The 27,813-nt window shown below is 32.9% G+C and overlaps 1 protein-coding gene across 1 annotated transcript in view; it reads left to right on the forward strand.

Moving 5' to 3' along the window:
• PDGFC (platelet derived growth factor C) overlaps positions 1 to 27,813 on the forward strand; it is a 176,226-nt gene that overhangs the window by 106,726 nt on the left and 41,687 nt on the right. The window contains exon 3 of the mRNA XM_088792564.1: positions 18,840 to 19,020. Within this exon, the coding sequence (XP_088648690.1) occupies positions 18,840 to 19,020 (181 nt within the window). The remainder of the gene's footprint in view (positions 1 to 18,839; positions 19,021 to 27,813) is intronic.

Below are 27,813 nucleotides of genomic sequence, written 5' to 3' on the forward strand. Positions count from 1 at the left end.
GGTTTTGCTAACTAAAAGAAATCTGAAGGATTTTTGCGTTTTCAAAAAAAAGTGAAATGCAAAAATCGCATTCAGTGTCTGTGTTGCAACTAGTGTTATAAAGGCAGCATGCACCCTGAGCATCAATAGCGTCACCAAGGTCCCTTCCTGGGAACCACACTCAGCATCTCAGCACTTCATGCTACGGCTTTGAACTGTGTCAGCTTTGTCTCACTTTATTTTCTGCATTTGTTAGCAAGATGTGTAGGAAGATATCAGACAGGCATAAGAGAGCTCATAAGGATGTTACACTAATTAAGCGTTTCCATAGCAGTGAACGAAATAAAGACACTGTGTACACATTGAATATGGGATCTGGGAATGCTCAAAATGTTTCCATGTAAATTAATGGTAATTGCTGCTTTGCTTTATGCCATTTCACCTTGCATAAGGTTTCATAGGAACACTCTACTTTTGCAAAGTGGGGGAAACCAGTACTAATTTAGAAAATGGGAATTTCCAATTGTGCTGTGCTCCAGGTACCGTACGATCACATAGCTTTCTTGATAGGATGAATTGGCACCTAACTTATGTGAGAGAGTTTAATTTATTAAGGAGAACACTGGCTTGGAAGGCCTAACATGTTTCAGATTCAGTTTTGTCACTAATAGCTGTATAACCTTGGTTAAATTACTTAAGCTGTTTTAAAATTATGTTCATAAGATATAATTTGAAAGAAGGGGATTGGATTCCAGATGAAGATGTTAAGTCTCTTCCAACACTGAAAGGTCTGTGTTCCCCTAGAATATCCACAGATAGATATATGGAGACACTAACATCTGTTCTGCCTTCATCCAAACAGGTTATATTTTTATAAAGTTCTTTGACAATATTAAATTTTAAGGTAATATAACTTTTCAGTTTCTATGAAAAAAAAATCACTTCCGATTTCTTAAACTGTTGATTTTTACATGATCTTTTGGATTAACAACCATTTTTAATGTGATATTAGTTTTAAATGGTAAATTCATAAAAATATGATAAGCCCCATGTTGTAATCAGTTCAATAAAAGGCATTTTCTGGAAATGCCACTACTATAACATTGTCCTGTCCATTGTCTCATCATCCCACCCCTCTTCTAAGCAAGTAGTGTAAACAGATTGCCTGCATTTTTCCTAATCCAGTCCCTTCCCATTTTTGAGTTTTAAGAATCTTTTTCCTTTAAATTACGTTTAATATGACAAAAATTTCACTGGTTGGAAATTCATCAGGTATTCAGTTGTTTCTTTTGTCATTTTTAAACTCTTAACTATATGAATCAAGACCATGAAGAATTCCTAAATGTAATTAAACGAAGATTTTTTTTATTCAATATGCTGCTGATAGTTATGAAATACTAAAGAACTTATCCACCACATTCAATACATTTTCAGACTTCATTGCCCTAAGAATTTTTTTTCCTACAAAAACGATTATTCCTCAGAGCTGTTTCAAGCACTTGGAAAAATGTTTGAATACATTTTCAAATCTCAAGGACATTACATTCCCTGTCTGCCTAGAGACACAGACTGTTTCCCCATATGGCAGCTGATTTAACCCCCTACTCCTTTCTCACCAGAAACCCCATACACTAACTTCAAAAACGTCATCTACTTCTTGACCTTTCTATCTGTAGCTCTCCATCCTCAGTTTGAACATGCTAGCTAGTTCATGATATCAAAATATTTGTATAAATGGAACCCGTCATAATTTATTGCTTCTAAAATTATTTCATGGGATTGTGGTAGCACTGTTTTTGCTGAGCCATTGGGGTTAATCTCAGAGGAAATGAGGCCTGCATTATATGTTATCCTGGGGTGTTTTGAGGAAAAAAAAAAAAAACAACTCTCTGATCAGTTTGCCTACTATTTGTATAGGTTAAGAACTTCCAAATAAATGACAATACTAGTACAATATTATGCTGCAAATTGTGACACGCCTCTTTTTAAATTTAGCAAAATTCAAATATTTTTGTTCATATACCTCAAGAACTTTAATATGAGGAATTTCTGAGAAGATAAAAAGGAAGTTTCAAAATCTATCCCAAGTTTTTCATGTAACATGCAAAGGAAGGAAAGAAAGAAAAAGAGAAGGGAAGAAAGAAAGAACAGAAAAAGGGAAGGAGGGAGAGAAATGAAAGGAGGAAGGGAGGGAGGGAAGGAAAGAGGGAGGGAGGAAAGGATAAGAAAGGAAAGAAGGGAGGGAAAAAGAGAACCTCTGAATGTTGAAGGCTCTTTGCAGACTGCATTCCTTTTCTGATATTCCCAAGTAACTGAGGACCTGGGTAGAGAACCCAGGCCCATAGGTGCCACGTGATCAAGGCTACCATTTATTGAGCATCTTCTATTTGCCAACCTCTGAGCTAAGTTAGTTACCTATGTGAACTGTAATCTTTCAGCAATCCTTCAGAGTAGGCATTGTCCTTATTTTACAAAGGAGGGTAAAGGCTGTAAGAGGATATAAAAAGTCTCCAAATATACAGAGTAGTAAATGGCAGGGATGGTATTCACACCTTTGCTCTGAGGCATCACGTTATATAAAAATAAAATTCTCACTATCTCTATTAATTGTTAGAGTATTTACTAGGCAAGAAAATCATCACTATCTGTCTTTCCTGTTCATCATAAAAATAAATAGAAACAACACCTTGTAAAAGAGTTGCATGGTCATACTAACAGTTTACTTCCTATTTGGTGATTTTGATAATAAAGTAGCGACTCTTTTACAGAACATGATTCTGTCCCAAAACTGTTCTCCAGTAATAAGAATTTGTAGTCATTAAATCTTTCACAATTGGTGCTAAGTTCAAGTTTAATATGCTCTGGTTTTCGGTGCTGTGGGTTAGATGATACGAGTTTATACTCCTATAATGAGAGAATGTGTGCTTAGTGACTGAGGGTAAAGAGGCTTGAGTGACCGAGCAGAAGCATTAACATAATCCTTGCCCTCGGTTAATATCTAAACTAGCCAGAGATACCTATGCTTGAAAGAAACAAGATAATATAAAAATAATTGCTAAATTGTCAAGAACACATTTGCAGAGTGTAGAAAGCTAACAGAAATGAACAGCCTGGTAGAAGGTCACCAGCAGGGTGGCTGCCGGGAGAGATTAAAAGTTGATTCTTACCTTCATGAATTCACCACTAGAATGTGGCCTGTAGCTGAGAAGACTCAAAATCTGATTTGAATAGCATATTGAAAGCAGTGATCAGTTTCTCAATGACAGGCTCATATTAACCAAACTCTCAAAATACCAACCTATACACCAGAATTAAACGCATACATTTAAGTGAAAACTAGAATGTCCAAAGTTCTGATTTGACAAAGAACAAAATAATCATTGATGGTTTTGTATGTGGGATGTGTGTCAGTGTATGTGTTGTGAAAGTGGATGATAAAATAAGGCCTGTTTCTCAGGTAGAGAAGTCTCACAGTGGTGTAGAGAAATGGTGTGTGGAAGGAGGAGGGGGAAGAGTAGGGGTTAGAGGAGCTTTTGTGGAGGCTGTGAAATCATCTGGATTCTGTTAATGAGAGCCTGAAATTATAGGATTTCTGTGTGAAGAGCGGAAATAAACAAAAATGTTTTGAAATAAACAAAAATATGTGAACCAACAATTTGTGGGATGGGCTGCATGTGATAAAAGAGAATGATTAATCATAGAACACTTGATAATTCATTAAGCTCCTGTTTAAGAAAGCAGGTGGGAAGCATTAGGAAAACTCATCTTCAGTCCTGCTTGTTACTTCCTTGGAAAAGATAAAATGTTTAGCCAAAGAGCGTGTTGGTAATAAAAATGAGGTGTGAGTTTACTAGAGAACATGTAATTAGTACTAGTTTTCCAGTCCTTTATTCAGTATACTGACCACTACTGAGGATGAGGTATATAAATATGGGTCCTCAGTTAGCTGAGCTTCCGATGGGATCTGAAAATGTCCCTAGTTGGAGCCAGATTTGAAAAAGAAACAATAAGATATCTAAACCATAGAACTAAAATACAGCACGTCACATAACAAGTATTAAGCTAGTGTGCCAAGTATATATAGCGAATCAAAGTGCTCACCACTTTGGTAATGGTTAGTATGTGAGAAAAATGAAGGATAATTAACATTATAATGAATTTCCATAAATAGTGTGCAATTTATTACTTTGAATAAAGTCTAGTGTCCTCCTTTTTAAAAACCTATTTGCAATTATTTTGAGAAAATTAGTTATACTTATTTGTAAATAGCAAGAATTAGAGAAAAAAGAGGAAAATGTTGAAGAGCATACATATTAGTTATATAGGAAAATTTCAACACCACATGTATAACCGTGATTATTTGGTAGCCTACTCTGTCTACATATATTTGTATATAAATGTGTATGTAAGCAAATTATATATGCGTAAACTCCCCCATCCATCAATCCATCCATCCATCCATCCATCCATCCATTTATCCATCAAGCAAAAGTCATTTAGTCCCTGTTATGTATGGACCAAATCCCATGCTCAATTTTGGGAATAGAAAGATTATCAGATGGGCCGCTGGCCACCAGAAAGCATTGACTGGTAAGGAGACAGGTATGCAAAAAATCTAATTCAAAATCGTAATGGGTGTGGTGTGGACCATACTGTGAAACGTTGCAACCTTTGCCTGGAGGACTCACAGACAGCTTCTCTGAACAGGTCTTACCTCTTCAGAGCTGAAATCTGAAGGATAAGTGAAAATGTGCCAAGTAGAGTAGTGGAAGTAATATTATCGGTGGTAAGAGATTTAAATCAATCAACGTTTTAAATATTGAGCATGGAATCCTTTGTTTTAGAGGATTCCGTGCCCAATATTTTAAAAGTTGTCATTATGCAATTTCTAAGTATATCCCATGAAATGTGCCACCATTATGTGTTTGGAACCCATTAGTCATAACTTGGTGATATAAAGTACGTTCTTGACCTATGACAGGACTATTATTGCTGGAGTTGCTTTCCTGAAAAAATGTGATCATATTTGCCATCTGGTGAAATATGCTGTCTCGCCCCAGCTGAGGTTCACAAATGACTAAAGCCCTGAGTAGCCCACAATTACTCAGTTGCTCAAAGGCCCACAAGTAGAATGGGAAGTTGGTGTGTTTCATCAGATCCCTGAAGTTTGGGCTGGGGGCACAGAGAGGAGGCCCGTTGCTTTATCTTTTCCTTTGTTGTTTGAAATACTTCAGTTTTCATATTAACTAAATGGAATGTGTCAGTGTTCATGCCATACATGTCATAGTGTCACATAGTAGGTGAAGCCTGGCGACATGAAGGTTAAAAGAAGAAAAGAAAGAAAAAAAGAAAGAAAAAGACAAAGAAAAAGGCAGTTTCTGCCTTCAAAGAGCTTATATTCTGCATTTATTTTTAGAATTGCCCTATACTAAACAATAATTTAAAGATATTTAAATATGTAGTCTCTTATTTTAAACTCTAGTTCAAATGAAAATATAAACCAACTTTGTAATGGAAAGTAGAGTATTTAACATCACTACAATTTGCTAAGTTATTGGACCTCAATTTTTGCCTTTATGCGTGATTATTAACATAGCTTTTCTGAACGAATGAGGTCTAGTTTCTGTTTGGTTCTGTTAAATTGCTGAAATAATAATATTGGGAGTTTTCTCACACTACCAAGTAATTTGGTATTCTTATCTTTTTATTATTTTCTTGTTTATCTATAAAACTAATAAAATTAAGAACTGAAACACATAATTGAAAATCCTTTTACAGGATTTTCAGAGAGGGAAAATGAGGTTCAGTGTAATAAGTAGGTAGATAAGAATTTCTGACTATGTGAATAGAAGTCATGAGACAATCCAAAAAAAAAAAAAAAATCTCTCCTATGTTTTCTGTCAAGGAGAGAGAAAGCTAACAGAAAACATCTGGATCAAAAGAGGAAATGTAGTGAGTGATATATTTGAAACTGTTAAAAACTGCTAAAGTTTCTGGTAGCACAGAACCCTATTAAAGATTAGGATAGGGATCCTGGATATAAAAGCACCTTGAAGAGGTAATTTTAACAGGATAAGGAAAGAAAGAAATACAGAGCAAGAGGAAAATTTTAAAAGTGAAAAGACGAAAATAAAACAAACCTGACGCCAAAACACCCTGCATAGGGATATTGCCCAGGAAGGTGGATTTAGCCAAGTGGGCACTAAGCCTAGTATTTCTTATTTCCCTTTTCATGCCGCAAAATATGAAGTAATCGCCTTAGCAGGACTTATTAGAGTGATCAAATGACCTAACAATCTGAAATGTTTCCTTTCATATGAAGATTTGTTTTGTTTTGTTTCTTGAGAAATGACAGTCTTTTTTCTTTTTTTTTCAACCTTATTCTCTAATCAGGGTCTGTGGAACATATAATCCCATGTAACCCATAAATCTTTTGTCATTGGAAATAAAAGTGAACATGCGAGTCAAAAAGTTGTTTTCATACTTTTAACATGTGGTATGAATAGGGTGACTTGTTTCTCTACTTTCTGAAATTCTAAATTTCCCATGAAAGAGGTTAAATTATTTTTCTTCAGTCAAGATTTGAAATCTCAGAAATGTCATTAATGTCTATACTTCACTAAATTTCCATTAAATAGTTTATTTTAGTCTCCACAGACTCTGGTTCTCTAGTGAAGATTGATTATTTCAAAATTGCTGAGTAAACCCATATATATATATATATATATATATATATATATATATATATATATATATAATCAGCTTTACCTAACTGTATCTCTGGAATCTACATTTTTTCTTTTTATGTTTTTAAAGTATTCTAAGAGATTAATTGCATAGATTGGTAATGAACATCCTTAGTATATACGTTTACCTAAGAGGTAATTATAAAAATGAAAATTATATAAGTAGAATTTTACCTATTCTACCTATATTCTTAATATTTGTACCTTAAACACACATGTGTATACAGGTATATATGAACATGTATATATGAGCTCATATATATATGTGTGTATATATATATATACACATTATATATACACACATATATATATATACTATGTACATAATATATACATATATGTGTATATATATATATATATGTATACCCACACATACATATATCCTATATAATGATCAGTGAAGAAAAGGTAGAAAAGCATACAGAATAGCAGTAAAATTCCTGTTAGTTGTTTGAAACATACTTATACCTTAAATTAGAAAGTTTAGGTGAATGAAAAACTAGAAAGTCTAGAAAACTAAGAATTTTCATTAAGTGAGGAAAACTTCTTCCATTTGTTAAGCATCTTCTTTGTGCTAAATCTCATTTTGTTATTGCCTCTTGGAACCACACTGATTGGTGTGACGTATAATAAGGAATAAGGGATATATTTCTTATCAGGAGAGTCAGATGGAGCATATGTCAAATGAATTTCAAAATGTGCTTTTGTGTTTTAAACGATGGCATTTTAAGGTATGATTTGTGCTACACAGTACATAAAAAGGGTTTTGTCCTCCAAGACAGTGTTTGCAGTCTATAGTAGCTATAGGTCATCCCCCTTCACTAGCTGTCACTTTGGAAGAGTGTTGTGAAAGAGACATAGTTAGGAGGAGACACTAACAATTTCAATGGAGGTGGTGTCACTTCCCTTGGTGGGATTAGAGTTTCTCCTAACCTGGGACCTGCATGGTCAGTCAGAGGGTATACCTTGCACAATACGGCAGTTGCTATGAATGCGTTTGCTTGGCTTCTCAACACTGTCAGTATTTTTTTTTCTTTCTCATTTCATACTACATTGGTATTTATAAGTTGGTTTCCATGGATATTGACTGTAGACAGTTATGATTTTGGTGATAACAGTGCTATAAAGAACTTGGAAAATGATAAAAATTTCTGGAAAATATTGTAGTGGGTAATGTTCTAATAACATATTTTGTGTATAAGCTGCATTTTTGTTTGACTACATACAGAAGATAATGTGATTTGGTTCTCAAACAAGAAAAAAAAAGCTAAGATTTTTAAAAATGACCTCTATTCTATCTAATTTGTTCCTTTGTTTTGCCAAAGAGGAACCTGAAGCCTAGAGCCATTTTATATTGAACACCTATTTCCTTAAATAGTCAGTTCATCAATCAGGATTGAAATGCTCTGCTCATCTGTTTGTGTTTGATAAAGTTCCATATATGGATCTGTTCTTACTGATTTCAAAATGTTGAATAATGAATTATGCTGGAAGGACTAAAAGTTGTTTTAAACTCTGAAAATATTTTTTCAGAATGCTTTTAGGAGAAATCATTTCATTGTAAAAATAAATATTCAATCAGTATAAATGCTCAAAATAAATATTTACTGTTTTCTGTAACATTTCAGGAACTATATTTGAAATACTCTAATATCCTGAAGAGGTGAACATTTTCATTTCACTTTGGTATATTATAAAACAAACTCATTTTCTCAATGTCACAGACGTGATCATCAAAAGGTAAATTTGTATATTTAAACAGATGACCTTTTTAAAATGCCTTATGCTGTTGACCAACCATTTAAATATTTTCTTTCAAAATCAGGCCTGAAGTTCTGGTAATGCTTTGATAAGTATTACATGAATTCTGGCCAATTTTTTTTTTTTTTTACTAAAAGTTACTGGGGTGACAATTGTTAGTAAATTTACATAGATTCCAGGTGTACACTTCTGTAATACATCATCTATATATCACATTGTGTGTTCACCACCCAGAGTAAGTTCTCTTTCAGATTTTTTTTTATCATGCCTCTTAAATGTTTGTCTCAGCCATAGATAAATACATATCTAGAGTACCTTGGTATTTCCAAGTGTAGCAAGAATGCAGCATAGATAAAAACTAAAAGAACCTAACCTACAGCAAACTCCTTTACAGATGTCTTGATTGATGATATCATGACCTTTTAGAAATATGTTTAGGCCATGAAATTCAGCTATTCAAAGACTGTATGGAAAAAGTAGCCTGTAATTCACCTTTTGGTAGTGGTTTAATGTGGATTTCCTAAGCCTACAATAGTCTTGGGGTTGGATAGACAAGAAAGCATATTCATAACCCTTCCTATTTAATCTTAAATTGTGATGCCACTTAGGTAAACCTTAATATATACATTCCCATTTCAATATTCCTAAATATCCTAAGGTCAATAGTTGGGATGTATTGGAGGAGGTCTTATCTTTTTTCTATATCAACCTACCTCTACTGGTATACTCTCACTTTATTCTTAGCCTGTGTGTTGAAAGTAGAAGAGAAAATGACGAGGTAATAATCCATGAGAGAAAAATTTAGCTTTAGTCTAAATAGAATGTTGATTTCATTTTGTAAATTTAGTTCCTCAACTTTCTTTCAATACTACAGTGGTTCAGTTGTTGGCATATGTAATAAATGTAGATTGTCAATCATTCATATGAAGTGTTATTTAATTATTGCTAATTTAATAGTGACTCACTCAATATGCATCTAATAAATAGCTGCACACCACAAAGCTTCACACTATGTAGGCCGAAAGGTTAATGAGGATTCTTTTGTAAAACTAATTACAAGACAGTAATGAAGAGTACTAGATATGGTCCTTAGAGTAGAGTGGAACATGAATGCTTTACCAAATCTCTGAATTGATGTAGATTAGCTGTCTACATCTTGGTGTTATTTCAGTAACAGTACAATGATGTGATGTGGTGTTTCTATAAAAACACCTACACACGGATGGTTATTGATTGAGGATAGGCAATCATGCATTTCAATGAGTGATCAGTCTTGGGAAAAATATACCAAGCACATAGGTAAGTGTTTTTTGTATATTGACTCAATGAATCTCCATACCAGTCATAAAATTGATACTGTTATTGTGCTTATTTTATAGGACATAAAATACTGACACAAAAATTACATATACATCATTTCCAAATCTATTGATGACTCTGTCTTCTACTACAATGAAAGAAACAATGGTTAATAATAATGACAAATACATATATGCTTATATCGTTCTAGGCAGGTTAGATTCAGGACAGTTACACCCACATGGAAGAATGGCCAAGGAGGCCAGATCTGCCATAAATCAGCAGAAGTGATCTGTGGGACTGTATGAGGAGTTCTAGGATCTGCTATTCCACAGGGTGGAGTTTTCCATGGGTTGCATATGTAGTTGCAATGATAGCAATTATTTAAAAATAAACAAACAAAACTGACCACTTATTGAGCAGTATATTTGCAGGTACTATTCTAAAGACTCTATGTACACTTTCTCATTTAATCGTCACAGCAACCGGGAAACTGAATGGTTTCCCTATTTTAAAGAAGAGCATCTGGATAATTTAAATCAGAATTCTTAAAGGTGGATTATGAATCGTGGCATATTGAGCTGGATGAGTCTTTGTTGTGTCTTATTTAATTAGATACATGATCTTGTAATGGTTAAGAATATGGGTTCTAATTCCTAGAGCAAGGTTCCTACCCCAACTCTATTACTTGTAGCTAAAATGACCTTTGCCTTGTTACATTACCTCTTTGTACCTCAGTTTCCCCATTTTTAATATGGGAATAATAACAGTATTTATGGATAAGGTTGTATTTGAAGATTGAATGAGTTAATATTCATAAAGTATCTGGCACATAATATGTACCACATAATGTTCGCTTTATCACTGTGATTATTATTTCCTACAAACATTTAGAAGCTTTATTGGGATTTTCATTTAAAGAATTATAGTAAATTTATGCTTTTTTGTTCTGTAATATTGTATACATTTCCTCATATAACATTCATACTTTAGTGGTTATATTTATTACTGTGCATTTTTATAATTCTACTTTGAAGGACATTTTTTCCTATTCAGTTTCTGTTTTTTGCCATCATAAGGAAAAACTATTCGTATTTGTATATTGATCTTATATTCAGTCACTTTACTAAATTATTTTCCGGTTCTATATGGTTTTTAAAGCAAAAGACTTTGGAATCATTTTCTCTCTCATATGCCACACCAACTAAAATCAAATCTACCTGCAAAATACATACATACAGTATATAACCATTCTTTACCCTACAAACTCCAAATCAACCCATCCCACACCTGATTATTCCCAAGCTTTTCCAATCTCTGTCTTTACCCTACTACAGTCTGTTTTCAAGGGAATATATTGTCAAGTATGGTCATTTTTCTCTTCTGTATCTATTATGACACTTATTTTCTTTTATGTCTTACTAAAATAGCTAGAGCCTCCCCCTAAAACACTGAAAATAATGGTGAGGATAGCCAACCCTGTCTTTGTTCTAACTTTAATGGGAATGACTTTATTTAATATAAAACTTGCAGTTACATTCTGTTAAATAATTTTTACCGTAATTTAAAAGTTTCCTGCTATTCACAGTTTACTCAGTTTTATCTAAATAGTTGATTTTATCATGTTGTTTCAACATTTATTAATATGATCATATAGTTTTGTGTTTTTTTTCATTTTAATATTCTAAAAGGTCATTCCTACATTCATCCTCATATTCATGTACTAAATCCATACTCTGTCATGAAGTGTTGTATCTTTTAATTCACTGATGGAATGTTTGATTACATTTTATTTGAGATTTCTGCATTTCCTTCAATTTATGAGTGAAAGTTTGTCTTAATTTGTAATGTTTGATATTGCCACTTAAAAGATCTGTGATACAGATTTTTTCATTTATTAAACATTTGTATTTTTCTAGCTTTATTGAGACTTAATTGACACAAAACACTGTGTAAGATTAAGGTGTATGTGTTGCTTTGATATACATATATTGCTATATGATTAACACCATAGAGTTAGCTAACAGCTTCATAGTGTCACATAATTCCCTTTCTTTTGTGTGGTAAGAACATTTAAGATCCAGTCTCTTAGCAATTTTGAAGTGTATAATACAGTATTGTTAACTGTATTCACAAGATTTAAACTAGGCTTACTTTATTATTAATTAGGGAGATCTCTGTCATTTTTAATTTTGGTACAATTGCTTATATAAAATTGGAGTTAAATGTTCCTTTGAATTCAAATAGAACTCTCCTATAAACCCCATATCATTGCTTCTTTTTTTTATTGCTAAATGTTTGACAGTCATTTTCATTTCTTCTAGAGTTATTAGTCAGTTCACTTTTTGTACTTTTTCAGTCAACATCAATAATTTACTTTTTTAGTAGGTCATCCATTTCATGTAGCTTTTCAGATTTAGTTGGCATAAAACATACTTACAAATTTTAAATGCGTTTCATCTATGATTATATCTTCTTCCTTACCTTCACTGTAAATTCTTGATTCATGCATATTATCTTTTGCTCTCCTATTCTCTCACTCTCACACTCCTTTCTGAGAACCAGCTTTTGGTTTTAATTCTAAATTTTAATTTTGTTTTTGGATATAACTTACACCTTTTGATATTGTTAGTTTTTACCTTATACTTTTGTTTTTCTTCAGATTTCTAGCTTTATGGATTAAATTATGGGTTATAAGTTTCAAATATTTTTGTTTAGTCATAAGATCATTTTAATCTATTAATTTCCTACTATGTACAGCATAACTGTATCTCACAAGTAGAACTCTCATATTTCCATGAGAATTACTCCATCATGTGTCATCATTCAGTCCTCTAAAGTGTGCTTGTTGATTTGACTTACACATTTCCTACATAGGTTTAAACTGTTCCTAAAGAATTTTAGAGTCCCTAAAAACAAATATTACCAAATTAATGAAAATAAATACCTGTAAAATTTATGTGCCCAGATTACCAAGTTGACTGATTGGTTTTATTTGAATGAACCTTAACGTTTCTCCAGCTATTGAACAAGACCTTCTTTTTGGCCAATTTGAGCAAAGACGCACAAATTCTCTGCAGTTAAGCCTCAAATAAAGCAAATATAATCATATAAGCATATTTTAAATACAGTACACACCATCGTTTAGTTCTTAAGAGCATGAGCTCTGGAATTCAACTGACAAAATTGAACCCTTGGCTGTATATTTGATTGCTGTGTGACCTTAGCCAAGTTCTTAGCATAGAAAAAAATTATAAAATGTAAGACAGGCACAGTAACAGTAACAACATTTTTTTTTAAAGATTTTGGTGAGGATTAAGTGAGCTCAGGTGTAAAAGTCAATTAATAAATATAATAATTATTTAAAAATATTTTCAATGTAAGTTAAATCATGGATAAACATTTTGGTTTTCAAGTAGGAATTTCAAACTTATATTCTGTATATGAATTACATTGTGCTAAACTGAAGTATAAGCCAATACGCACTATAGAATAACTGTCATCTTATTAATTTTATTACCTTTCCCAACAAGCTCAGACTCCAGCTGACACTTGCAGAGCTAGGCCTTTTTAAGATCCACATCTATTTGTTGGCAAGGTTTCCACACTACCGTCAAGTTCGATAATTCATGGGGCAGATTTAATTGACAGGGTTTTAGTTAGTATGAACTAGAAACAGCCTGTTTTGCAGGGTTGGTTTATTTTTGTTGAAGGGAGCTGGGTGTCTGACAATTATGTTTACCAGTGAATTTATTTCTTTGGTATACTCCTTACAATTCTTAGGAGTAAGAAAGCAGTCCTCATGGCCTCACAGTTTTTAAATTCCCACATGAGAATGAAAATTTTGTCTACAATACCAGACTTGTTTGTTAAACATAAAAGAACATAAATCCTCCTGGGTCCCCAGGGGTATGTTAGAGAAAGGGAGTGATCATTATAAACCACTTAGCACTGTGCTCTCTGTATCATGTTGCCGTGAGAAAGTGATGTTTGATTGGCTCATAAAATAGGTTTAGCAAATCCTTTAAATACTGATGTGAGCAATTGTGCATGCTGGAAATTAATACCTGAGAGTGTATTATAAGATTACCATGTCTCCAGAGCAGTCATCTGGGCATGTGTGGATTTCTGCATTTAAGGATGATTGTGTTTTGCGATTTCACTTTTCTGTGTCAAATGGTTTTATCATTTCCCTTTCATTTGGCGAAGGCCTACAGGTTTATTTCGTCATTGTTTTCTCTCTTCATTTTCTTCTTGATGTTTTGAACTATGTTATATCAACCATCCAACTTCTGCACTGTATCCCATATTCTGTCAATGGCATTCTATCAGAAAAGATAAAACATTTCAAAAGATAGGGAAGGCAGCTGGATTGAATACAGTAGTCTTTTTCCAACCATGCTCTATATTCCCGAATAAGTTAAAATTAAATATGGAATCAAGTGGCAATGTTTTTTTTGTTTTGTTTTGTTTTTCTATTTTGAAGACTCAATAGCACAATGAGGCATGGGGATACTTTCCACGTAGATCTACCCTTGGTCTATTTTCCATGATCTTAAATATGATTTAAGTACAAAAAAAAGAATGCTATATTTATAGCTATATCCTTTATCAAGGGGATTTACTGTTTTCATTAAGATGGAAAACTAAGCTTAAGTAAATAATTATATTATTAATAATTTTCAATTCCATAGACATTTAAACAATTGTTGGTTATGACCATAAAATTAATGGTAGAATAATTGGATGATTAATATATGATACTACTTCTGAAAAAAAACACACATTAAAATGCCTAGTTTACTATGAAACAGCAGCATATGTTAAGTTTTTCTGTTTTATAAGCAAAGTAATTTTTTAGATTTCATTTCATTTAACCTTCATGGAATGCAAAACTGTGTAGATTTTAAAGCACTATGATAAATATATGTGCCAGACTTGTATGAGCATGTAAGAATTAATTGCCAGCTGTCTACCTGCAAATTCAGAAATTGTTATTAAGATTAGTGTTAGTGTGTGTGTGTGTGTGTGTGTTTGTGTGTGTGTGTTGGTTTTTATATTAATGACATCAAATTCAGAAAATCTTCATGAAAAAAGTAATCATGTACTTGTCACTCTCCTCTTATTTGCAGGGCAGTGATTTTTATATAAGGATATAAGTTAGATAAGACAAAGCTTAAGACTTACTTGTTCCTTAATAAATTCTTAACATTTTTAATCCAGATATTTCCATGTGTAGTTAAAAACTCCTTTTAAATTTAATCCAGTAAGATAGTTACATGAGTTGTTAGTTTTAACTTTGTTCCAGGTGATATTATTTTCTCTTAAAATGCTTCCACTAGAAAGATTATTCTAGGTATTTTGAAAATGGTGTGAAGAAAAATGTTGGCACTAAGTGTTTTGCCCAACCAGTTTATTGAAAATGACTTCATAACTGCCAAACCAATGGATGTATTTTGATTTTCATCTTCTTTGATCTTTCCTGGCACTTGGCGCCATTGGCCAGCTCTGCTTCTGGTAGACAGTCTCCCCTCCCTTAATTCTGTGCCATCACTCACAGTGGTTTCCCTGCTGCTACTTTTCAGGATGTTTTTGTTAAAAGACCTTTCCTTTCTACCCACGTTTGAAATGTTATTGTTTCCTGGCATTCCTCGCATATGTGATGATTCTGTCTATGTTTCTCCCTTACTGAAACCTCTGTGGCTGTGCCTCAGATGCTGCAAGGATGACAAACTCCGATGCCTACATGGGCGAGTCATATAAATAAATGAAGATCTGGGTATTTTAAAACTATATAGAAAGTACGTATGGATTTTTAAAAACTAGAAAGACCGTATCCTATCAAAAGCTATTTCCATTTCGCCTGAGCCTCAACTGGTATGAAGAAATGAAGAGCCAACGTTCACTCCTTTATTCAACAGACACTGACATAGTGTTTACGACGTGCCTGGCATGTAGGTGCTAGGGATAAAGTAGTTAATTAAAGAAAATGCATCCTCTCCTGGAACCGACACCAGTTCTGGAGATCTGAGCTCTCATGGAGTCACACTAGAACTAATAATATTTAGTATTACCAGAACATCAGATTAAAAAACAAAAAACAGCAATGCAGATTTTTTTCTGTGAATTTCCACTTTTTAAAATGCTGTCTTAAATTTTTCAAAGAAACATACTTTCTATTAAAACTGCTTACCTGTTTGCAACATTTGGCCCACAAAATAATATTTGATTATCTGACTCTGAAATACCAATGCCTTCTCACCTATACCTATTTTTTCCAGTTTGATCTTCGGCTACTCCTTTGTTTCCCATCCTCTATTCACAATTGACCATGCCTGGCCCCTTCTTTCTTCTATTACATCTTATGTATTGTACGTCTCGCTAGAATGCATTTCCATTTCCCCCCTTTTCACCCCTGGTCAATCTGTACTCATTGACAGTCCCCATGTTTCTTTGTAAACTGACCCTAATCTCACTGTATAGAATTACTCTTACTCTGCCAGTATTCCACAGTATTTCCTACCTCCCCTCATTAGAGCACTCACCAAAGTGTTTTATGGACCCTGAGCCCAAAAAAGCTATAGTTTCATCTTTGTATCCGGAGAATCTAGCATAGCACTTTGCACCAAGTCAGTGCTTCATAAATACTTGTAGAATGATTGACGAGGCCTGAAATCTGGCTGTCTGCAAACTAGCAGTGGTGGTAGTCAGATAGGCACAGAACAAACAGATACTCTATGAACAGAAGGTTTATTTCAAAAGTAAATATCTTGATATAAAAATGACCCTTTGATTTAAAATGGTAGTTATCAACTTCTGTGTATCTGAAATAACAACTTAGGTCTATTCTACTCCACTCCTGGACCCCCAACCCTGCCATTTCCTGGTCCCACCATCCACATACACCAAAATTCCTGGAGTGGTTGGTTACATTGGCTGTCTTATGCATTTGTAATTTATAACCCTGGAGTTGTCACATGATATAGCAGAAATAGCCTCTCCTTTGTGTTCAAGTTTTCTTATTTATTGCTTTCAAACTTGTGAGGTTATAGTAAAAGGTAGGTATGGGTTGGGGGCAAGGGTACAGGATAGAGATGAGGGGCAAACTTTATTGAGTGGCAAATGGGTGCCAATGATGTTTTAGGTACTGCACATGTGCTGTCCTTTTTTCTTTTCTTAAAACATCCTTGTGAGTTAGGTTGCATTATCCTCAATTTAAGGACAAGGAAAATCAGGCTGAGACAGGTGAAGTTACATGCCATAATAGAGTTTGGATACTTCTTTGGAACCAAGATTTATAAGTAGACTTTATAAGTATAATGATATGTACTGTCCTTTTTCAACAATTTTTTTCTTCTGTAATTTCAATACAGTACAAAATATATTATTTTTAGTGGTTTGGTACTTTCTGAATTTAGACTTAAAAAAAAAGTTTACCAATGGTTTTCAGCTTCCCTTTTAACAAAAGTTATGCAGTGTCCAATTTAGTATCCTGAAATACAATTCATATAAGCAATCCTCTATTTATGTATGCAGTCATTTTTAAAATACAGTGCCTGCATGCTATATAAAGCTGATATAATAACGAAGTAATTAAATATTAAAAGTAAATAAATATCAAAATAACATTAAAATACATAAATGCATATGTAGAATTACACCAGAAAAATAAAAGGAAGTAGTCAGATATTTGCATCTTTTAAGTAGACTCATTTGTGATGATGACAGCTACAAGTATAGACTGATGTGTATATTTTTAATTGTTTTAATTGTGATACAAATAGTATAAGTAGTGTTCCTGTTACTGATATGTTTTTTATTTTTGGGTTGTTGTTTTTCCCCAAAATAGTAACTCTTGGTAAAGTTCCAAAGTATTCAAACTTTCTCCTACTTATTTGATAGTTGAATTTCTGGAAAATTGGTCTTAAACTGAACTGCAAACATATCTATATTGATATGTGAGACAAATAGGTTGCAGGCTCCGATGAACAATAGAGAAACATCACCTACATGAATGCCCAGTGAACTACTTGAAAGGCATGGAGACTGTTGGGCAAATGCTCACTTTGGGGACTTTCCATTGTTGAATATCCATGGACCTTGCCTGCTAAATTTCATAGTGCCGTCCTCATCCCCAATCACTGAAATAACTTAAAATGCCTCTACAAATTTCCAAAACATTGTCTAAACGGGTAATATTGCTCTCTTGAGTACGACTGCTCTAAACCTTCCAAACCAAATGTAACATTTATTTTAAAAATTAATATTTATTCCTTATGTTTAAGATTCTCTATGTAGTGCAGTGTAAAATAAAAGTATGTACGAACGGATCTCTTTCTTCAGTGATTTAACAGCCTAAGAAAGAAGACGGATCACTTGCATATATATGAAAAATATGTGTTTATCAAAAAGAGAAAGATGACGGGGAACTGAGAACACCCAGAAAGGTCTCCATGGAGACAGTGCAGTACAGAGTGAGATTTGAAGGATGCGTATATGATGAAGTGGTTCTAGAGAAGCTTTTATCACAGATGAGGAAAGGGAGCCAAGAAGCCTGGCTAGGGTGAAAGAGTTATGTCACATAGTAATGGGCAGCAATAATAGGAATTAAGATTGGACAGCCGTCATGTCCAAATGGAAATTGAATTGAATATTTCATGAATTGAAATATTCAAATATGATTGCTTCATACAAAATATTTCAATTTTGAGATAACTATTTAGTGAATTTGGAGTTCATTAACAGTAAAATGGGAGGGCTATTTAGTGAATTTGGAGTTCATTAACAGTAAAATGGGAGGGCTATTTAGTGAATTTGGAGTTCATTAACAGTAAAATGGGAGATTAAAAGACTCATAAATCTTTAGCTAGGATGCATTTTTCAGTGTGTCTCTTTTTTTGGAATATCTGATTACATTCATTTATCTAGTTAAATTTGGTATGAACTCATAGCTGTGGTCCATAGACTCATTGCATGGACAGACATGGAATTTGAATGGCCAAAACAACAGACCATGGTTTTATGTCTCTGTTCTTTTTTTTTTACTCTCTGCAGGTATGATTTTGTAGAAGTTGAGGACCCCAGTGATGGAACTATATTAGGGCGCTGGTGTGGTTCTGGGACTGTGCCGGGAAAACAGATTTCTAAAGGAAATCAAATCAGGATAAGATTTGTATCTGATGAATACTTTCCTTCTGAACCAGGGTTTTGCATTCACTACAACATCGTCGTGCCTGTAAGTACCACGTAGATCTCCCCTATATAATTTGGTCAGTTTTTCGTTAAGTCATTAACTCCTTCCCCACCCCAAACAGGGGAATCAGGAAAAACAAAAACCAAAACCTTTCTTTGACTGTTTTTTGGTTTTTTTTGGTTTTTAAATAAACGTCACTCTGGTTATCACAAATAAATTACAGCACTGTAGATCATTGGTCATGTTAAATAACTTATCAACACAACCAACTAAAATGTTTTGTACAACATTCAGAAGATTATAGCGTACCTGTAACCACCCAACAGCAACACTGTCTGGTATTTCAGTGTTGATGGAAAATTTGATAGAGTAGATAGAATTTTCTCCTGAAAGAAATAAGAAAATGTGTGTATTTGTTGCTCTTACCATTTAGGGATCACCATCAAAATTTGGGTTATATAATGTCTTACTGAATTAATTTCAAGTTTGAGTCGTATTAAATAATAAATGATGATTTTAGTTTTCTAGCATTTTTGGTGACTCTTATATGATACACTTGCTTTTTGCTAAATGCTACTGTAACTTTGAAAGATGTAAATTTTGAAAGTTACACAGGACTCTGGTGGTTCTTATTTCTAAATTCATACATTGTTTTTGGAATGAATTCATTGTAGAGCTAGATAGCCAGTACTCTTTGATATTAATATCATTTTAATTAAATTAATGTCTGTATTGACTTAGTTCATGCTCTTATGTGATGTTTTACACACACACCCCTGCCCCATTACCACTAAGGTAGCATTATACTTTTCTGTATCCACCCAAAATTTATTTCAGATGTGTTTTATACAAACATGTACATAACATATTTATTTTTAGTTTTTTTCTGGAGAAAGGTAAGTAGTAAATATTAATTCTTTTCAAATCAATATTTTAGTAAAATGTATTTTTAAAAGTGGTTGGTGTCTAAATTTTTTTACTTATCTTAATATTTATCCTGCTTGAATAATATTTATGGCCTTTTGTGCTTCCCCCCCAAATTTTGAAATTCTCACCAGAACTTAAGAAATCTATTTTTTTCTAATTGTAATTGTTATTGTATTTTTAGTTTAGTATCATGATTGCTTGCACCCTTTATTTTATGTATTATCACAAATAATATATCTATGTGTTGCCCTACAGCAGAAATATTGAAAACCCTTTTGTATTTTTATCACATTCTGCTTATAATAAAAATCCAGAAGTAACTATATGAATGTGATTATGTCATCTAGCATAATTTTTTTTAAATATGAAATTCTATCACCATTTAAAAGAATGTAAAATTGATATCTTTTGTGATTTTGACAGGAGATTTAGCAAATCAATAGGCACACCGGGAACACACCATGGTGTGGGCTGCGTGCATTAACATGTAGACTCTTATTGGATATAAAACAATGCACTCCGCAAGCTAACAATTTATGAGTCAAATTAAAAAATACGGAATCAATGCTTAACTTTTGAAACTTAGGCGTTATTTAAGATACAGCTGAAAAGAAACAATAAAATGCAAACTGAAGTTTAAAAGTAATAATGTATTCATTTAGTAACATAATCATTTATTATATAAAATTGAAGTTAAGAGAGATAGCATTAAAATATATGCTATAAATTTATACTGTGAATCTGGATCAATTTCCTTATATAGATTATTTAAGATATACATAGCTCTATACCATTATGAAATATTTTTAGTCAGTACAATAGATTTTTCTACCATTTCCTTTGTTAATTTCCAAAACTTTTCTTAATTTATTCATTTAATTTTTAATTAAATTTAATACAATTTAATAATTTCAGTTGGAAATGAAAAGTGGTAGTAGTAGACAAGGATTAAAAAAAACACTACAGGTAATGCTTTAATACTGTGATCATTTGTTTAAATAAAGCCACTAAGAATCTGTTTGACAAACTTTCATAGTATCCTGCTTCTCAGAATTTATGCTTCCTGTTTGTTTGTTTTAAGTCTCAGATGGCCTTGGAAGCCACGGCTACACTTTCACAAAAGTGTAGAGTCCACATTTTCAGTTTGAGTTTTAGCACATATAATGCACTTAAATATTTAAATACAAAACAATTAAATTTTTACTATGAAATATGTAATGATAGATCTTGTAGCCCAGCAAGATTGTATTTATCCCAAACTTGTGACAAAAATAAACTTGAAACTGAGATTTTTGTGTTTTAAATGAATTATTCTCTTCCTAGTATATTAATTTAAATATGTATAAATAGCAATCTATCATGCTATAGAATAAAACGAAATCTAAATGTATATATGCCGACACCAAGGGTGTCCTTTTCTGATTTTATGACCACATGGGTTATCTTGTGCATTACCCATGGAGTTGTATAGATTAACTAAAATACATAAAGATAAAAACACAGGAAATTTACAGTGCCTGGCTTCCTTCTGGGCACAGTAAATGCTTGAATGTTGAGTTGATCCTACAATTCACTCACCCCAGATTAACTAACAGAAGACTCACTGACTCTTGTATTTTTATCTGTAAGTGTATATCAGATTCATGAGCCCCGAGATGAGATAAAGAGCCATCAGTATCTTCTGTAAGTATCGCCCATCCTCTTCAGTATGAAGGGCTCTGCTCCCCACGTTTGACCTGTTACCAGGGATTTACTGTGACTAAGACCAGAAACTGCATCTATAAGATTTTAGGTGAACTGTGTATCATGGGTTACATCATTAAAGTTAAACTTAGAACATTTGTAAATAGTTATTGAAATGGTTTGATAAATTGTAAATATGAACTTTGGTGGACTGAGAATTGACATTCTCCCGACATCTCTGGAGCCATGTTTGGAATGGCAACTGTTGGCCTGTGATGGGCTGTAGAAAGTGGAGATGTGCAGAGAAATAGCATAGGAGACCTTGTATTAATGTATCTTATGCTTAGGAAAACAATAGGCTTTGAGCTGGAAAAAATAAGAAAACATGAAAGTCAGGTCCTACATTGCCTAATAAGTGACTTGGAGATGATTTTAATTTCGCAGATTGCTATCTGAAGTGATTATTGCTATATGAATTATACAGTCTCACAAGCTTTGATTCTTTTGAGTTTAAATTTACTCTGACAATTTATCTGCCATTTCTTCATCTGTCCTTTGTCTTGGTTCCATATAGCCATCTGTCCTTCCGTACAGCCACATTCATTCTACACAAAATAACGGCACACAGAAGGGCAAGATTTGAAGACTGAAAATGTGACAAGTGATTTTGCTTTTAAGCCTTGCAGAATGTTTTGAATGATCATTGTGTATTGCTAAATGACATCTCTCCCTCCAATACTGCCCCCAATGTTATTATCAGTAGGGCAGTAATCCATCAATCTTATCTGTGTATCAATGAATGAAAGCCTCAGGGAAGAAAGTTTGCCTTTTGCAGAAAAGACTTAAAAGTTCTTCTGTCATTTGCTCAGGGGCAAGTGCCCCTCCACCCAGCCATCATCTCTGATATTTTGTCTTTTTCTTTCTTTCTTTTTTTGCCAAGGATGAACTTCATAATTAACACACCCGGTTCCCCAGAGGCAATGGTCTCAATGACTACAAACCCATCACTACAAAATAGGACCTTAGGGACCACTGGCTGGGATGGGTTCTTAACTTTGCAATGATGAAAATGATATTAAGCACAAGTCCTTAGCAGAATATGAACTTCCTACTTTACGGTTTGTTACTGAGTGCCTAGTACAAATCCAGACACATTGCAGCTGCTCTTTAGTATCTCATAGAGACTCAGCCATTTCCCCTTAGAGTTGTCTAAACCTATGTGGAACTGCAGTAACTTCTCATTCACTGAATCTTACCTTTATTGCTGTTGTGTAATAGTAATGATTCTGAAGAATCACAACTTCTGGTCCTGATATAGTGGGCTATATTACCGAGAACACACTCTTGCCCTTCTTAAAGATTGAACTATTTTTTGTTTATTTCTTTGTTCCTTTGTTTCTGTTTTATGTGTGTGTGTGTGTGTGTGTATGTGTGTATATATATATATCTGTATGTATGTATGTATACGTTTACTTTTGATGAGGAGTGGAACAACAGCTATCCAGTGTACTTAAAGAAAGTAGTGCATATTATGACGTTTTAACCATTAATGTATATGATCATCTTTACCTGCTTTTTATAATTAACTTAATAAATTTTTTGCATCTATTCATACACAGGGAAAAAAAATAAGCTTTGAGTTTAGTCACTTTTTTTTTTCTGGGACAATGATGGAGAAATTTTATTTTAATATCTCTTATATTTTACAAGTAAGGAGGATAACTCTATTGCCTTCATGAATGGATATTTGAATCTAGTCAACCTTTAAGGCTCCCTGTTCTGATTACCAAGTATCTTAGCAACAGAGTTTTACTACATTAGTTAAAATTCTCAGAAACTGTTTTTGCCGTACATGTTACCATTAAAATTTTGCTCACCTTTGTCAGATGATTTGCTCATTCTTTTTTCCTCAACTAATAAATGAGGGAGCATATAGTTAAACAACGGATTACTTATTTTGAATAAAGTGATGCTGATCTAATCTAATATTGAAAGATTTGTATATATTTTTAATATATAGATAATCTTTCCTCTGTAATGTTATGATTGCGGTATAATTTCCTTGATTCCCAGGTACCTTAGAATAAAACATAAATAAAATTTATCTTTCAATTTTATTATTTTAAATTGATATTATAAGCTAAGTTTTACTTTAGAAAAAATGTTAGCCTAAGATATTTACTTGAAATTATAGTCGTTTACAGCTTAAAAAATAGTACATTTACTACATAAATTTAAAATTTTAGCATTTCAATGCTATTTTCAAGAATTATTTATGAAAAAATATATATATAGCCAGTTATACCCCATTAATAAATAATGAAAAAATAAATCCATGCAAATTGATGGCAAATGATATATGTTTAGCTTTTATGATTGTGCATAAGGAGTTAATAATGTCTTTGATTTTTTTTTTCTTCTTCATGCTAAAAGAGAAAAAGAAAAAGCCCTGGTAGATTAGCAGTGAGAGATTGTTTGGGAAGAAATGAAGCAAAACTGAAATAAAACAGTGCAAGCTTGTTTCTGTTTGGAGGCCACACACATTGAGAGCCCAGCACACATTTCAGATCTCTTAGAAGAAAAGAAAATTTCTTGTTTAATTTTGGAGTAATTTATAATTGATTATGTATGTTTTACTCTGTGTACTGTAGCATAAGCACCATTATTTAAGAATGTTAAAAAACCTACAAAGGCTGAAAAAATAATGTATTTTCTTCTAGTATCAAAAGACCTTACAAAAGTTTTATTTTTAAAAAATACCCCAGCCTTAATGTAAAAAAAAAAAAAAAATGCATATTTTTGACAGAAAATTACTTCAAAGAACCTTACTTATTTTTGAAACTAAATATACAAATCTAAACCTGAATATTTTGCTGGTTTTATTCTCTATAAATTGAACTATTCTTCTTGAGTACAATATTGCATGTAATATATATCTTTTAAATGATTATAAGCTTTGAGGAATTTCTCTTTTTCCCTCCAATCTGGTTAACATTTTGAAGGATGATTAAACTACTACTGATTTCTTTTAAAATAGTTTTATTGATCATATTTTTAAAGAGTTTTAATCTAAGCTTTCCAATTAGAACTAATAACATAATATTTTCAACAATGTGTTTACTCTCATTTCCCAGTTAGTGAATGGAGCAGTTTAGACTGAGAGAAATAGATGTTACAGCTACCACATCAATTGACTCCATATATTTTTGTCTTTTCCTTATTGCCTGATAAGGGTAATATGGAAGGATGAATGAAGTCTTTGAACTCACAACAATCCAGTGAAACTCACCTTTTTATTTATTTATTTTTTAATTTGCTTCCAAATTTGTTCTATGTATACTTTATTAGTATATTTTTTCTTTTTTTAAGTATGTGCAGTAAGTGACACTTGTTTGGATATCACATATTTTTATTGTTATTAAAGTTATTTATATATTTCATCTATAAAGAGATTTAAGAATAGTATGTAAGTATCGTGGCCACTTTATAAGCCCAACTGTGTTGCTTAATGGTGATTTTGTAAATGACTTGTCCAAAGTTAAGTCAGCGCCCAGCCAGTGCACACTGTAGAGGGGTGTATGGTTTCTGTGGGGAAGGTTTAGAAGGACACTTGATGCCTGAAGTGCCATTAAGGAATGCATGACTGATCGCCAAAGTAGTTATTAATTATTCAGGATACAGAGAACAAAGCAGCTCAGTGAATATTGAAGTTGGAGGGAGAAAGGAGGGGGGAGGATATTTTTTCCATCCCTTCTAGTGTTTGCCAGTAGGTTATTTCACTGTTAATGTCACGTAAAGAAAAGACTTAACTAAAGGCCAAATTTGCTTTTATGTGCAGGTTAAGAAAAATTTCAGCTAACTCATACAAGGCATCCAATTCATTGGTTCACTTTCTTAGGAGAAAAAGAAAAAAAGTAGCATGTCTGGAACAAAAATACGTAGAGCTAGAGCAATATCATAACACTAATCCCATAGGAAAAAAAAAATCAGTGTCAGAATGTACTCAAGATTTTTAAAAATTATAAAACTTTGTTCTCTAGAAGTAAGTTTGTTGCAATTTAAGATGATAACAAATTGCACTGCCCCTCTATTATTAGACTTAATTGATTTTAAGAAGTGAAAATTTAGGTTGAAACCCTTCAAAATAAATTTTTATTTACTTTAAGATAAAAATTTACTTTTTATTTACCTTAAGGGAAAATTTAATTCTTAGAAATTTTTATAGTATTTCGAGAATGGAAGAGGTGTTTCGAATACTGTCTGTCAATATTATAGTCTTAAAGACTTCACATGATTTGATTTTTATTAAAATATACAATGTACTTGCATATTTATGCAGGAAGTCTTGAGATTACATTGTTTTATTGCATCAAAGAAATTATACAAATGCTGCTAAGACTAAACTCTTACTTGGCTAAAAGCTGTTTAATATTTTTTCCTACCAGCTTCTACCCGTAGACACATTGCTCTGTTTCACATAAAAGTCACGGTCTCTCCCATTTTTACCAATCCTTTTTTTTTTTTCATTATTGTTCCTAGCTAGCTAAGAAAGAATTTCACAGATGGTATGATTTGTAGTTAGGAAGAAAAAGGCAGTTTGTGCTATTGCAGGAATGGTAAAAGGCAGACAGACCATTGTAAGTTGATATACAGGAGGTTATAAATAAGAATTTAGACTAATTGAAAGCTTGAAGTTTGAATCATATTTTACATCTAAAAACACAAAGTTTTAAAAGCTTAGCATTCCTATGGCAACCCAAACCTAGTGTAGAGAATTGTTCTCTGGAAGTAACTTTGTTACAATATAAAATGATAAAACAATATTGTTTTCAATATTCCCATCCATTTTCCTGTGAATTTTTTCAACATTTGTTTAAGAATATTCGGTGAAATAGTTTGTTGTGAGGAAATTCTAAGAAGTATTTGATATTGCCCTTGGTATCGAAGAATTTACCTTGTTTTGGGGGAAAAATATGCATACCTATATAAACACATTCTATGAGTAAGTGTCATATAAGTGGTTTAGAAAGATTTTGAGAATGAAGAGAGGCAATTGTTGAGAGCAGAGGGATGTCATAACTCTGATTAAGGGGAAAAAAACAAGCAATCAAACAAACAAATACAAAAAAATTTGATATCAAATATATTATAAAAATCTCTCAGGAGCTTATTAAAAATGCATATTATCAGATGTCAGAGATTATGATTCTCTTGGTCTGGAGTAGTGCCCAGTTATCTGCATTTCATCAAACGTGCTTGGAGATGGTGATACAAAACGTTCTTACAATGAATTTGGGAGGAGAAATTGCTCTAAACTATAAACTGAGCAGGATACAGAGAGTTTTACTACAAGATGTTGGGGAAATAGTTTTCATATTCAAACAAACATGAATATTTTATGAGACAGATTGGAAACTCTGCATGCATATTTAACAGCTAGCATACCCATGTGTTCTCTATTTTTCAGATTGCAAAAAAAGTGGGACTTTCTCATAGAACTGGATGGATAGATTTCAAGTTTTAGTACTTGTATGTACTGTACAGACTTTTCTAAGCCATGTATGCAAACCTATCAATTTTGTCAACTGTCGGTATCCGTTACCCACGGAACTAGGATAAATGACAATCTGCTTTCTTTTCTAGTTCAACACTAAGCTTGTCTGATAATTCACAGATGGCATAGTTCTAGCACTGAAGCACAGTTCTAGAGTAGCTCCTCATTCGTTCTGTGGTGTGATAAGACACTGTTAATAAAACAAGACAGTTCCAGCCATCAAGAAATATTCTTTTATTCTCCTCATAATCTTTTTTTTTTCATTTAATTTTAATTTTTGTCAGCGTTATAGTTGCACATAGTTTTAAAAAGCAAATATTTCTCTGGGACTTGCTACAAAAATAACAGATGACCCCACTTGGCCCTGCCCAAACTATTTTCCTACTCGTTGGAGGCAAGCACTTCCAGTTCTTTTTATTGATTCTTTAAGAATTGACCTCTCTACCTTCGCATACCTTGCTTTTGTTACTACTTCTTGATTCTTTGGTTTTAAGAATTATCTTTTGATTTCACTGGCATCACACTCTGGAAGGTGAGGCTTTCACTTTCATCCTTCTGCCGTTATCACACATGTACACACTTTCCATCACCCCATCTTCTACTGGATCCTAACCACGTCAAGACCAATTTCACCGTGTGCATGATTGTGGCTGTATGATCATTTTCCCCAA

This window comes from Rhinolophus sinicus, chromosome 15 (assembly GCF_057876585.1).
Source record: "Rhinolophus sinicus isolate RSI-liver-muscle chromosome 15, RSI-T2T, whole genome shotgun sequence".
NCBI classification, from domain to species: domain Eukaryota; kingdom Metazoa; phylum Chordata; class Mammalia; order Chiroptera; family Rhinolophidae; genus Rhinolophus; species Rhinolophus sinicus.